General features: G+C 33.7%; 2 protein-coding genes across 6 annotated transcripts in view; one reads left to right on the forward strand and one right to left on the reverse strand.

Annotated features, from left to right (window-relative positions):
* Positions 1-7071, reverse strand: part of LOC132702550 (receptor expression-enhancing protein 1) — a 43254-nt gene extending 36183 nt beyond the window's left edge. Inside the window, exon 1 of one of the 4 annotated variants that reach the window (XM_060671255.1) lies at positions 6813-7071. In XM_060671255.1, coding sequence (XP_060527238.1) covers positions 6813-6844 — 32 coding nt within the window. In that variant the 5' untranslated portion in view covers positions 6845-7071. The remainder of the gene's footprint in view (positions 1-6812) is intronic. The other 3 variants (XM_060671257.1, XM_060671258.1, XM_060671259.1) reach the window with 3 other exon arrangements.
* Positions 7072-8560: 1489 nt separating this feature from the next.
* LOC132702553 (lysine-specific demethylase 3B) overlaps positions 8561-13855 on the forward strand; it is a 547286-nt gene continuing 541991 nt past the window's right edge. For both annotated transcript variants that reach the window (XM_060671261.1, XM_060671262.1), the window contains exon 1: positions 8561-8994. In XM_060671261.1, the coding sequence (XP_060527244.1) occupies positions 8839-8994 (156 nt within the window). In that variant the 5' untranslated portion in view covers positions 8561-8838. The remainder of the gene's footprint in view (positions 8995-13855) is intronic.

Here is a 13855-nt window from a genome sequence, read left to right on the forward strand (position 1 = left end):
TTAAAAAAGGAACATTCATTTTTTTGAGAAACGTTAAAGCTTCGTTTACTTTTTGCGTCTCTAGTACGGAAACGCTTACATGTAAAAAACGTCTAATATTGTTTAATGGTTTTTAATTTTGTTTTTGGTATTAAATAAAATCATGAAGAATTAACATAAATAAATTAGTATTTAGTATCCATTTAAAGTTCAACTTTTTGTTTGTATATATAAAAATATTTTTTATTTAAAATGAATTCTACAAGATAATATAAATAAATATGTAATTTTCCGAAAAATAAAAATAATTCGTAAAAAAGAAAATTTTAATTATTGTCTACATCTTGATATATATTTTTATTTATGTGATATCGTTATGACGATAAATAAAATTTGATACACATATTTACTGAAAACAAGTAGCAGGTATTGATACGTTTGACTTTACTTTGTTTTACGTATAAAAATTAAGCATAAACAAAACGCAATCATTGTTTCAGTGTTACGAAATCCACTCAAGAGTACAAGCGACATAATTTTAGTGTTGTGTTTTTTATCATTAAAAATTTTAATTATTATTTTGAGTTAGACATTTCCGGCCACTAAGTTTAGAGATTTTCTGAATTTAATTTTTTAATTGACAATGAGCAGTTATCGAAAAAAACTCAGCGGGGCAGAATATCGTAAAAGAAAAACAGAAGAATCTTGAAAACAAGAAAGTTTACTGAATAAAATTCCAAAAATATCTAATTTTATGACAACTGTGACAAGCTCAAGAAAATTTATAAGTGACGATCACCAAGCATCAGGTGCATCTGGCATAGGTATTTTAGTTATTTCCCTCTCTTTAAATATACATAAAAAAATAAAAAATATAAAATTTCCCGGCCTGAATATGAAAGAAACAAAATAGAGTAACAATTTTTTATTATTTTTCAATATAATCTTTATTAACAACTCAATCCCTATAAAAAAATATTCTTTTGGTTTATCTGCAAAATCAACTAAAACAGCATCTTTTAACTCAACTTCGTTAAACCGCCGTCCACGTAAGTCCTTTCTCAAATATAGAAACAAATAATAGTCGCTGGGGGTCATATCTGGACTACATGGGAGGATGATCTATCTGTTGGAACCCATACTCTAAAATGGCACCTTGTGCAACACCAGCAGTATGGACAGGTGCATTATCGTGCAAAAGACGCACGCCTCTGGTCAGTTTTCCTCGACGTGTTACACGTATGCAGCCTCGCAATTTATGTAATAATGTTGCGTAATATTTACCATTGACAATGGTATTAGTTTCTTTAAAATCTATCAAAAGAATTCCTTCACAATCCCAAAAGATCGTGGCCATCACCTTTTTTATTGACTGGCAGACTCTGAATTTTCTTGGAGGTGCTTCACCCTTACGACGACACTCCATTGATTCTTTTTTCGATAGATGGTCATAATAGAGAACCATAGTTTCATCTCCCGTCCAAAAAAGACCGCGCACACTCGAGACGGCGTTGTTTTTGAATAGCCGAAACGTTTTTAGGAACTCATCTTACACTTACCTTATGCATACCTAAATGATCATGCAGGATTCGACGAACACTTGTATCAGAAAGCTTAGTCATTTCTGAGATTTCCTTGACCTTTAAACGTCGATCACTCAATACCATCTCTTCCACAATCGCAACAATATCTGCCGTTATGACCTCCACTGGGCGACCAGTTCTTGAATCATATTCAAGGGACTCCTGCCCATTCTTGCACTACAGAATACGAAGGAGAACTTTGGCCGTACACACCATCCAGCCTTCTTTAATAATTTTAGGTGCTAACCCTTCTTTTGTCAAAAACTTTATGACTGCTCTATACTCAATTTGCGTTATTTGCGACATTTTTTCGGACACGTCTTGTTTAAAATGCTGTCAATAAAAAACTATTTGATGCAAGACTTCAATTCTTTTTTCGCAGCCTACTAAGATATATATTTAAAAGAAGCATCTATGCATCTATGTCAGGCCGGGAAATTTTGGCGCTAACCTCGTTACTCCGAAAAAAAAATTCTTATATACTAAACACCCATAAGAGGTAAATATTTGAAATATTAATAGATTCTTAAAAAATATATATTTTTAATTGAGAAAAATATTTTTGATTCCAGCACAAGTAAAATTAAATCCTTCTTTATTGCAAGATACAAATATAAACGAGAAGCCGTCAAATTTTCCTTCATCAGATGCGAATGAAGAACTGATATCTGCCAACTGAGTAGTGATTCTTTTCTATTAAATTTGAATGAAGAAACACGAGATATCATTACTACAAACTGTCTACATCAAAATAATGTAACGAATTTTATAAATTCAAAAAATATTTAAAATGATGAAATTCAAACGTCCTGAGTGGTTAATCTATTCAGAAAATAAAGGATAGGTGTTTTGTGGTCTATGTTTACTATTTGGTAGAAGTGGTTCGAGATTGGAAGAACTCAAAAGCGCGCATTGAAGTTCATGAAAATTCACATTCACATTCACATTAGTCATTTCAAATTTCGTTGTCGTTCAAGGCCGTGTTGACCAACATTTAAAGAAACAGCTCAATGAAGAAACTTTATACTGGAAAAAAAGTTGTGTATCTAATAATTGCGATTATCAAATCCCTCGCGATAAGAGGTCTGCCATTTAGAGGACATTCAGAACGAATTGGAGATCCCCATAATGGACATTTTTTGAGGTTCAGTCGACCTTTTTGCTGAATTTGATCCGTTTTATCAGAGCATTTAAAATTATATACGCACCCTGGAAATACCTCGTATTTATCTAAAACAATCTACGAATAAATTATAAATAATTAATATAAAAAATATTTCTCGGGAATTGCAATCTGCTAAGTAGTTTGGTGTAATTATGGATTTTACGTCTGACTTATTATTCTTCGATATGTACATGACTGGTGAAGATTTCTAGAATTTATCCCAAAGACTGGTCATAAGGCTGAAGATATTGAAGATGTTCTGTTAAAATCTCTTGAAAATAATGGTTGGTTAGCAGAATATGTTCCTTGTGCTGCTCATTCCTTAAATTTAGTGGGAACTTGTGCAACTGAATCTGTAACCGAAGCAGTTGATTTTTTTTCCACGTTGCGAGAATTTTTTTTACCACTTCAACATATCGCTGGGAGAACTTACTATAGCACACAAGTTTAAGAGTCAAAAGCCTTTCTCAAACTCGTTGGTCTGCACGATTCATCCATTAGAAAAAGAGTGGCTTGAAATAATTGTCGCACTAGAATTAATTGCTGAAAACAAGGATGAAAACCCACTATTTGAAGCTAGAGGGCTGCAGCAAAAATTACACCTAGAAAGGGCAATTCTAGTCATTGTTGGGAATGCTATTTTGGATCGTTTTAATGCTTCCAGTAAGAAGTTTTAGGATTCTCAAGCTGTTTTGTCATCCGGGAAACATTATTTACGCATTATTTTTACAAGACACGAGAGATAAACAAGTCTCCAAATATGAACAAAAAGCCAAACCACTATCTGGAGTTCAAAATTATTATCGTAATGATGGCAGATGAGTCACTCCTTTATCTGGAGAAGAAATTTTCTAATCAACGTTTATTATCGAATTTTAGATACTTTAAGCGTGCAATTGGCCGGACGTGGAAGTACTTATACTAATCCCTACGAAAATTTAAACTTTTTCGAAAATTTTTGCAGATGAATTAGTTACTAAGTATCCTGATTAGCTATTAAACATGGACGATGTACATTCCGCACAGAGGTATGCAATGTGTTACATTCTCGGAATATTCGAGATATTTATCTGAATGTAGACATTGTACTAGGTTTTTTTTTGAGTATTCCCGCCACTAACTGTTCAGGAGAAAGACCTTTTCCCACCTTGAAAAGGATAAAAACGTATTTACACGCAAGTATGGACCAGAACAGACTTAATGCGTTAGCCGTACTGTCTAAACAAGTTCAAGAAATTGATTATGAAGACATAGTCGATATTTTTGCATGGACAAAAGCCAAAAAGAAGATATTTTTCAATTAATCGAAACATTATAGTTTAAGAAAAATGATTAGTATTTATTGTGGTAACACTTATTAAATATTTATTTGTATTGTTTAACAGTTATATGAATCCATAGAATTTCGTCTATTAAAAATGGCGGGGCTAGGGCGGCAAGCAGGCTAAAATCGCTACTGATAATAAACATATTATTCGTTAATACACAGAACAAACAACTTCAATTAATAGCTACTTTAATGGAAACTGCTGAAACAGAATTTTAGAAATACGTTACAATTTTATAAATAGTAATAAATATAAACAGATAACAAAAATAAATGCTAACAAATCGAGTCAATTAATTTTTGTCAAAAATGCAAAATGGAAAAAATGGAAATTATTGTAAAATGCCAAAAATTAAAAGCGGTAGTAATGAAAGATCAATCTATCCCAGAGGAGATCCATACAGAAAGGCTTTGCCGATTTGAAGATGTTTTATTCGCATACTATTAAGTTAAAATTAACCGAGAGTCTCGTTTTAAGTCATTTTACTGAGGCGAGACCAGAATCCAAAGAGTTCAGAAAGCCTGTCCTCAATATGAATACAACATTGGAAAATATGACCCTGGAACTCATAAATTTCATGCCAAGTGGTTGCCTATAAAAAATACCTGAAAAAAACGCTGTAATTAACCAAATGATTTAGGTTACCCAGTTTGTCGGTTTTAGTAAATCATTGTAATTAGGAGAGTGTTGGCAGTAGGGCATAAAAAGGTATTAAGGATTGAAGTTAAAATATAAACTCATTTATTATCAGTCTGTAATTAAATCAGGAGAATGGAGACAAATACAAAAAATTAAGTATGATTCGGAGGAGATTCTGAGCATATCTAAAGTTTTCATATTATGAAAAAATCATAGAATGAACAAATAGCAAGAAACTAAATAATAGCTAGATACAAAAATATAAAAAGAAATGGAGAGTTCGGACGAATAACGACCTATGTTACAAATTATCTAAAATCTAGTTCGGATTGTACAGTCTACAGCCAAGATCTACTTCGGCCTGTCAGCATTTGTATCATGTGTATTATCAAGAATTTGAAAGAATATTAAATCAAGTACAACAGAAGAAATTATTTATGATTCCAATGAAGAGACATTTGATGCATCCCTTTTCTTAGAACAGCGAATAGAGATTCCGCAAGAGGAAGAAAATGAAGATGAAGAAATAATTGTTGAAGTAGAAGTAGACAATTATCTATTGCAACAACATTTAGCAGAAAACACTGATATTGTCTGGATACTGTCTGATCAAATTTTCTTCATTTCATTAAATCGTGGAGTATATTTAATGAAGGAAACCACGTTAAAAAAAATACGCCAAGTACATTACCTCATAGGTTGTGAGGAAATGTGTGCATATTATGTAAAATATGAATTTTCTAATAGTCGGAACCGCGAGTCGTGAGAAAAAAGTGCATGAACAATTTTTATAGATAATTCTATGATCTATAACATATTTCTGACCTAAAACTTACCGTTTTCGAGAAAAATGACCGTGAAAAATTTTTTTGCACAAGTCGAATCGAAGAGAATTTTTGACATTTCATGTATAATGGTGTATTTAACGTCACTGCCAATTTTTAGCTCTATGCGAATTTTAGCAAGGTCGTCGACTCAAAATATACTCTTCTATCGCATCATAAAATATTTCTACCATCCCCTTTTTTGTCCCTACCCCTTATTTTTCGCCGAAATATAATATCAGCTTTATAATTAAAATTTTCATGGTCAAAAATCAACAAAAAGGCACACAACAAAATCGCTCTTTCCCCAAGCAAATGAATTATAAGTATAAACCGCCGACATGCCTACCACAAAACTATTCAGAAAAATGAAATAAGATGAAATAAGTGTTAAAATCTTCAACAATAATTACTAGCATCTTATAACCTTGTCTACTTTATTATTTATTATTATGTATATGAAAGATGGCCTGATGTCTACGGATATTATTAAGATCTATTATGACGTTTCAAGGATGTCTTCGAAGATTACTATGGAGTAGATAGTAATAGTAAAATATCTTTCCACCAAATGTAAAGATTAGTAATCACCTCACAAGAAAAAAAAGGAATTGTCCATGGTGGCAAACTGGCATTTCAAGCAAAACGGAGTACAGGCTATTGTGCAAATGTCTTTGAAGACTCCTTCCAGCAAAAAAAATTACATTACAATTACAATTACGATTCATTGGCTAACTTTTTATTGCTTTGACCATAAAAAGCATGCTAAAAAGCGAGACGGACCGAATTCACCGCGAAAAAAAATGACCCACAAAAGAGCGTAGGATCTGTACCACTTAAAATAAAAGTTATGTGGGTAGAGTACCGCTTCGTACCGCCGTGTAACACTGAGTAATCTCAATATGGAAAATTGACCATGTAAAGAAATTAGTACCTTATCTACAGCTGCGGCAAAACAAATATTTGCGGCTAAAACATTGCCACGCTTTCCGTGGAAGGCAAACTAGTTGGTTCTCAGTTAAATAGGAAACCGTTCCTTATTTGGAGAGAATTTTTCAGAATGCTACGATATCGATTTCAATACCCAAGGTGTTCGTTGATTAGTGATTGTGGCCGATTTTAAAAACTATATAAATCATATGACGTCCAGTCGAAGTGATTCCGAAACTATTAACGGAATCATCCCAAATACGCATCTACGAAAACGAATTCCACACGTGAGCGGTCAAAACGTAAACAAAGAACCACGCATTTACACCGACTTATAAACAAAGCAACAAAATAAAAAACTTACATTACAATCCTACTGATAATCGATGAGATCATTGTCCCCTGTTTATGGTGGAAATCACAATACACCGAGTCTACTAATTTAAACAGTTTCTTTGACGGATGAACATGACAAGTGCAACCTCAGAATTCGCGTTGAGGACGATGCACGGTTGCCGTTCGTACACAGATTGGCGCAGCCATCTTTTGTTAAAAAACAACAAGTTCCTATTCTGTTCGAGCGTCCCCTCTTTGGGAGTCAAACCAACCGAAGGAGACCGGACAGAGTCGGTAACGTTCGCTCACGGTTGGATCGTAAAGGCGGCAGTGGACGAGCGAATTCCATTTACAGGGCCATGTTATCTTCAGTTTGGTTTGTATTTGTTTTTAATTATTAAAAATGACACGTTCATGTTATTAATGATTGTAAAATTTTAGGTGAATCAATCAAAAATTGTGTTTGTATGTCTGTTTTTTTTTAGAACGCATATATATTGCAAATATATTTGAAATAATTTGCATATTATTATATAAAAACTAAACTAAAATCCCTGAATACCGATAGCGCCTTGGATGTATGTATGCAATATCAACCATATTAAATATTCTCTCACAGCTGGAAACCCAACAATATTCCGTTGAAAATTCTACAAATTTTGTGTAAAGTCCAAAAAGCAAAATTTAGGCAGATTTCAAAATGGTAAAATCAATTGCCTATCCAAGATTTCATACGAAGGCATGTATGATTCAGAATGAAGAATATTAGTGTTTTGAAATTAGTAAAAAGTAAGTTCTATTTTTTTATAACCAAAAAATCTATATTTTTAGAAATGTATAAAAATAAAAAAAAATGCCTGTTTCTGAAAAAAAAGTATGTTGTTACATATTTTTCAAAATAAAAAAATACAGGAATACAAAACTTTTGTATTCCTCCAGGGTCGGTTTTTGATGAGTCGAACTTGCTAACGTTTGATTGGCGAAACGTCTGCAAGTTCGACTCCGCACAAACCGACGCAGGAGGAATCCAGAAGTTTTGTAGAAAGTATTACAGAGGAAGTTTCTTGGAAAAATTAATTTTTCAACACAATAAAAAATACCTAAAACACGCGTAAGATCCAAAATTGAAAAAATTCAAAATGACTTTATATCTCAACATTTAATACACATTTAATCACAATGAAAAATTTCTATAAATTTTTGGAAAATTACAAAAACGGTTTTCAAATCGTGTTAAGATATTCTAACCCTTTCCGAAATTGTACTGTCGGACAGGCCACTTTTTAAAACCTAGCAAGAAATGCGACGTGCGTGTTCGCCTTTAACTGCATGCGCTCTACACTTGGCGTGTCAACGTCTAGATGGCGCCTCACGTCCCTCCGGTACGTGCTGCCCACTCGCGCCAGCAACCAAAACTTTCCCTTAACCTCGATCGGCTCCCAAACCCTGGCGAATGCATTGGTGCCACATCTCGGAAGATTTCACGACGATTACGAAAATTTCCGCGTCGACTCCAACGTTAAAAATAGCCCGGTGCGGTTAGAAAGACGCACACACCACACCAATGTTGAATTATTTGAAATTTTTAAGTACGAATGAACTAGGAAACTGTAAAAAATCATATTTTTGTCGCTGCCTGATGTCCGTTAGGATAATGCCGCGTCCGAATGGGCAACAGCGCCGAAGCAGGCGGCTCGGTGCGCGCCGAGCTATGGAGATGGTCCCGTTTTCGATATTTTCTTGCTTGTCGCCTCCTCTTGGTCGAACGTCGTGTCCGTCGACGGAAACAGCCGAAGGACGTTCGTACGTCGCGAGAAACGTGCATTTGGCGACTCTAGCTTTACGCCGTGGTGTGTAGAATGGAAAATCTTTAAAACGCGATGCGGACGTACCATAATCTAGCTGGCTGGCGCGAGTTTTTTGTCGAAACAAATGTTCTGTGCTTGAATTCTGTGCCCAAAACAAGTTCGCCGTTTCGCGTATTATACAAAAGTTTGAGTAAATGAATAATGTTCTAGTTAATAATAAAAAAAAAATAGTTCACAGTTGTTACAATGGCATATAAGTGCAGGGAGGAAATTGTGGGCAAGCGGTTTTTGTCAGTGTCTAGTGGATTCACGAAAATCAAAGGAAAAGTCAGAGATTGGAATTGGAGAGCTGGCGTGATCAGGGCGGCCACCCACAAAGATAGCTCCAGTCAAGATCTGCAGGTATGTGTGGCTCTTGATTCCTAGGATTAAATAATATGATAAACGGTTTCGGGTAGAAGCCAGCTGAGCGGCGTACAAATAAAAAGGGGGGTGTGTCAGCGGTCAACGACTTCGATATTTACGGCGGTATTTAAATTTTAAATACCTGTTGCGAGGGTTGACTGTTATCGTCCGGCCCCACTTATTTGGGTGGAATTGTGGGGCGCGGGTCGACTGTGCCTCTGCATGGATATTATGTAATTGCGTTTATTATGGGGGGGCATTGCTTCCTAGTCAGCTGATTCTCTTTAAGAGCAGTGGAGGGTACGCGACGGGAGCTAAATAGAATACCCAGTTGCTTAGTTAATCGCCAAGTTGGTATAGTTAATTTAAGTGTAAATTAAGATTTCAGATAAAAATCGTAAAAAAGTATATAAGCACTGCCTCCGATACTTCCGATTATAGATGTATATATAGTGTCTTCAATACATATAGGGATTGTTCCTTACTTATACAGGTTGTTTTCTAATTGAATGCCAATTATTAAGGGGGCGATGTTTGGTTTATCTTAAAAAGAAAACTCCATATGAATATATGTACTAAAACTTTTGTGATACATGGTGGTAAAGTTTTAAAAAATAAAATATATTTTTTAATATCTGCAATACCACTTTAGATATTTTAATGGACACACATGTAGTATGTATCAAGAGGCCTTCTTTAGTGCACCACAATTTTTTAAAATACACCAGTGGCGGACGTACGAAATTTCATCTATCTATTTTGGCAGATATTGATGGCACGCCACTGATTTCTCTTTGAATAATAATTATTCTTACAATCTCCAATCGTTTCCAAAGAAATTTATTTTTTTGATTTTTTCAATCCGATGTACGGTTCTCGCTTTAAACAAATGAAAACCTTGTTTCTGCATGGTCATAACAATATCGTTAACATGACGGTATGCAGAGAATTATTGTAATTATTAAACAAATTAAACGCTGTATTTTTGAAGTAAAATGGTTTGTAAAAAGGCATAACACTACATTTAACATAAGGGACGTTGAACATGTGCTTGAAGCTGATAACATGCTAGAAAATACTCTAGAGCCCCTTATTATTTTTCTAGACTCCAACGACTATAGTTCGTAGGACTGCTTGGAACATGATGACTAAAATTTACCAATAAAGTTGTATTGTAAATAGAATTTCACTTTTAATGCTAAAACTTAGTTTATGCATACTTCTTAACCATATAACCCTCACAGTAAATTGATTCCTCGAGAATGGTTACTTTCCATCCTGCTGGAAGATAGCTGTTGTGTGTGTCATTCCAGCAAGGTGCTGGAGAGGGTTGTCTACTTTCCGCTCTATGAAATTGTTAAAAGTAATGACATTCTATCTGTTTTTCAATTGGATTTCCGTCCGGAACAGAGTACTGCAAAAGTTTTGTTAAATGTGACGGATCGAATTTTTCAGAGTTTAGATGACAAACTTGCAACCATACAAATCCTACTCGACGTTTCTCGAGTTTGTGATGCGCTAAATTGCTAAACTTTGGACTATCTGACGGTTCACTGGCCTTCTTTTGCAACTACTTGCAAAATAGAAGACAAGTTGTTAGGACGACAGCTGATGTGTCGAAAGTGGGTGAAGTGGTATCAGCTGACGATACCCACCATGTTTATATTTTTGGATCCTTCCATTATGATGGGGTCCAAGCAGACATTAATTTTGATCTGCGGCAGATTTTTAGTTATAGTGCGAGACATGCTTTAAGATTAAATGCGGCCAAAACTGCAATGCACTTCCTGAAAAGATACTTGCTTCTTGAGATAAATGGGAAATCCTTGTCGCTTGCTACCAAGGCTAAAAACTTAGGAGTAACGGTGGCTGCGTCATTAAGATTTAGTAAGCACATTTCAAATTGAAGTAAAAGAATTTATCAAAGACTCTACATGCCAATAAGCATATATTAAACTTTAAAGTTAAAGTTAACAATTCTGTGAGTCATTGCCTCGTATTGTTTTACCCATGTTTAACACTCCTTGGTCGTCCATAAAAAATCGTTAAAAAAATACGAAACAACTGTTGGAGGTTTGTATATGGTTTAAGGAAATATGACCACGTGTCCTCTAAAATTAAGTTGTTGAAGTGGTTGAGAATAGGCAATTTATTTGAATACCTATTCACTGTGTTAATAGATAAAATCTTAAAGGCATCTAGGCCGCCCTGTTTAAAAGATAAACCAGTTTTTCGCTATGAAACCCATAATGTAATTAATAATAATCAACTTTATTTCACATTGTGTCATAAATACATTACCTAAAAATAATATACCAACCACACAGGAAATTGGCGTCAAAAAAGGAAAAAGCACTATATATTGTTACAAATTTCAATTACATTAATTAAACAAATATTTATCAATACATATCAATAACTTTTTTATTGTGTATTTAAAGATTTTTAGATTTGCAATTGTTTTTACCTCATTTGGTAATTTATTATACAATCTCAGGGACACGTAATAAGGACTCCTTCTAGTTAAGGTTAAACGGTGAATTGGATAATTTATATTTAAGGTTCTGGTATTATATCTATGAAATATCTGTCCTTTCGATTTTTAAAAAAGAATATCAATGCTTCATAAATATATAAAGCATATCTCTCCCTAAATTACATTTTTTTAACAGTGCGAAGAGTCCTCTTTTGAACCACGAAAATTTTCTGTAGTTAACCACTACCCCCCCCCCCCCCCCAAAATATAATTCCATACCTCATGTGCGACTGAAAGTTTGCAAAGTATATAATTTTTAAAGTTTCCTTATTCATATAAATTGCAACGACTCTGATTCCATAACAAATTGAATTTAATTTATTTAGCAGATGATTAATATGTTCAGACCAATCAAGAAATTCGTCAATTTGTAAACCTAAGAAATTAGTGCTATTTATAATACTAATATTTTCCTATTATTCCTAATGGTATTTCAACTCTACGTCATTTAGTTTTAAACATAATTAAATTCGTTTTCTCTCTCGAAGCCCTTGTAAAAATATCGTTGCCTTTATTTATTTTTATTTTTATTATTACCTCATTGAGATTAATTCCACCTACAAGCAGGTTGATATCATCCGCATAGCATATTATGCTCTCTTCTTCTGACTGTGGACCAAGAATACTACCTTGTGCTAGGCCCAGACTATATTGCTTAATATCCGAAAAATAACTACTGCCATTTTGGCTTATTCTTACTTGTTGTTTCCTTCCTATTAAGTATGATTCAAGCAATTTTAGAACATTACCTCTTACACCGTATAGATCCAATTTATTGAGCAATAACTCCCTGTCTGTCGCATGCTCTAGAAAGATCTAAGCACGTACCTAAAGCTATTCTTTCGCCCTCCAAGTGTTTTAAAATTGTTTTTATAAATTGAAATATAGCGGTTTCTGTTGATTAATTAGCTACATAACCATGCTGATGATTGTTGAACATTTTATATTTATTAAAAAACTATAAGACCCTTTTGCACATAGCCATCTTAAATATTTTAGAAAACCCAGGCAAAAGGCTAATTGGTCTGTAATTTGTAATTCTTTGTGGATCTCCCTTTTTATAGAGCGGTTTTATTAAAGCTGTCTTAAGTTGCCTGGGAAAACGCCATTTGCAAAGGATTCATTATTCAAAAGGCACAACACCTTACTAACATGCGGCACAGAAATTTTTATTATACTGGTTGGAATCTCGTCTATTCCACTACTATGTTTATTTTTAATCTGTCGAGCAAAATGACAGATTTCATCTGGTGTTACCATGGACTGTGAATTAAGGGATATTTTAGGTTTTCCAATAATTCAGATACAACGTTCATCACATATTCATTAAAATCATTTGAAATTTGATTAGGATCCCCACTCATACCAATGTCAGCCCCTAAACTGTTTCTACCCAAAATCTCATTGCATATTGACCACATGCATTTGGTTTTATTATCAGAAAGCTTTAGCTTAATGTCATATGCCTGAGGTCGTGCAGTTTTGAAAAGGTTATCATATTTTCGCTTAACAACTCTGTATTCCTGTTTATATGATTTTACACCACTAGCGTTTCTTATTGTTTTTTTTAGGAAAGCATTGATCAAACAGTGTAGAGAAAAGATTCATAAAAGCGTTCCACTCTCGATTGACATCATCCGTTTCTGTCATAATTACATCCTCCCACTTTTGTTCTTGTAGACAGTTTATAAAAGTTTGCTTATTTTTTGATTGGTTTGTTTTTTATTAGATAGATCACGCTAACTGTGTCTGAACACAGATCTGCTCTTTACGAGCGAGGGTTTACCTATAATACGGCAAAAACTTAATCTAAGCCTTATCTTTAAAATTGCTCGAAAGAACGTTAAAGGCGTGTTATTAGATAAATAAAGTGCTGATTGGGTTTTTCGTCTTTTAATTAATCACATAAGTATTTCTATAATTACTTACTTTCTTTTTCATTTGTTTATATTTTATTTTTCTTTACTACGGGTTCTCTTGTTATAAATTGTATTGTCCAAAAGGTGTATATTATATAGATTAATTGTGTTTGATTAATGTTAACTGACTTAGTCAGCTAGACTTCGTAATTTGAGATTTTAATATTGTATACTGTATTGTATCTCAATTCTTAATAAAGACTGTTATTATTATTATTATTAAATTTGTTAAATAAGAATATTTATTATAATTTCTCTATTTTCATATTATTCTTACTTCTATATAATTATATAATTATTATTACATTCATTATTCTAAACAACCCGGAACTGGTGTGGTATGCAAACTAGTTTGAGTCAAATTTATTAACGATTCGCGATGTGAAATACGGAATTTATCGGA

This window comes from Cylas formicarius, unplaced genomic scaffold (assembly GCF_029955315.1).
Source record: "Cylas formicarius isolate icCylForm1 unplaced genomic scaffold, icCylForm1.1 PGA_scaffold_5__7_contigs__length_24384050, whole genome shotgun sequence".
NCBI classification, from domain to species: Eukaryota; Metazoa; Arthropoda; class Insecta; order Coleoptera; family Brentidae; genus Cylas; species Cylas formicarius.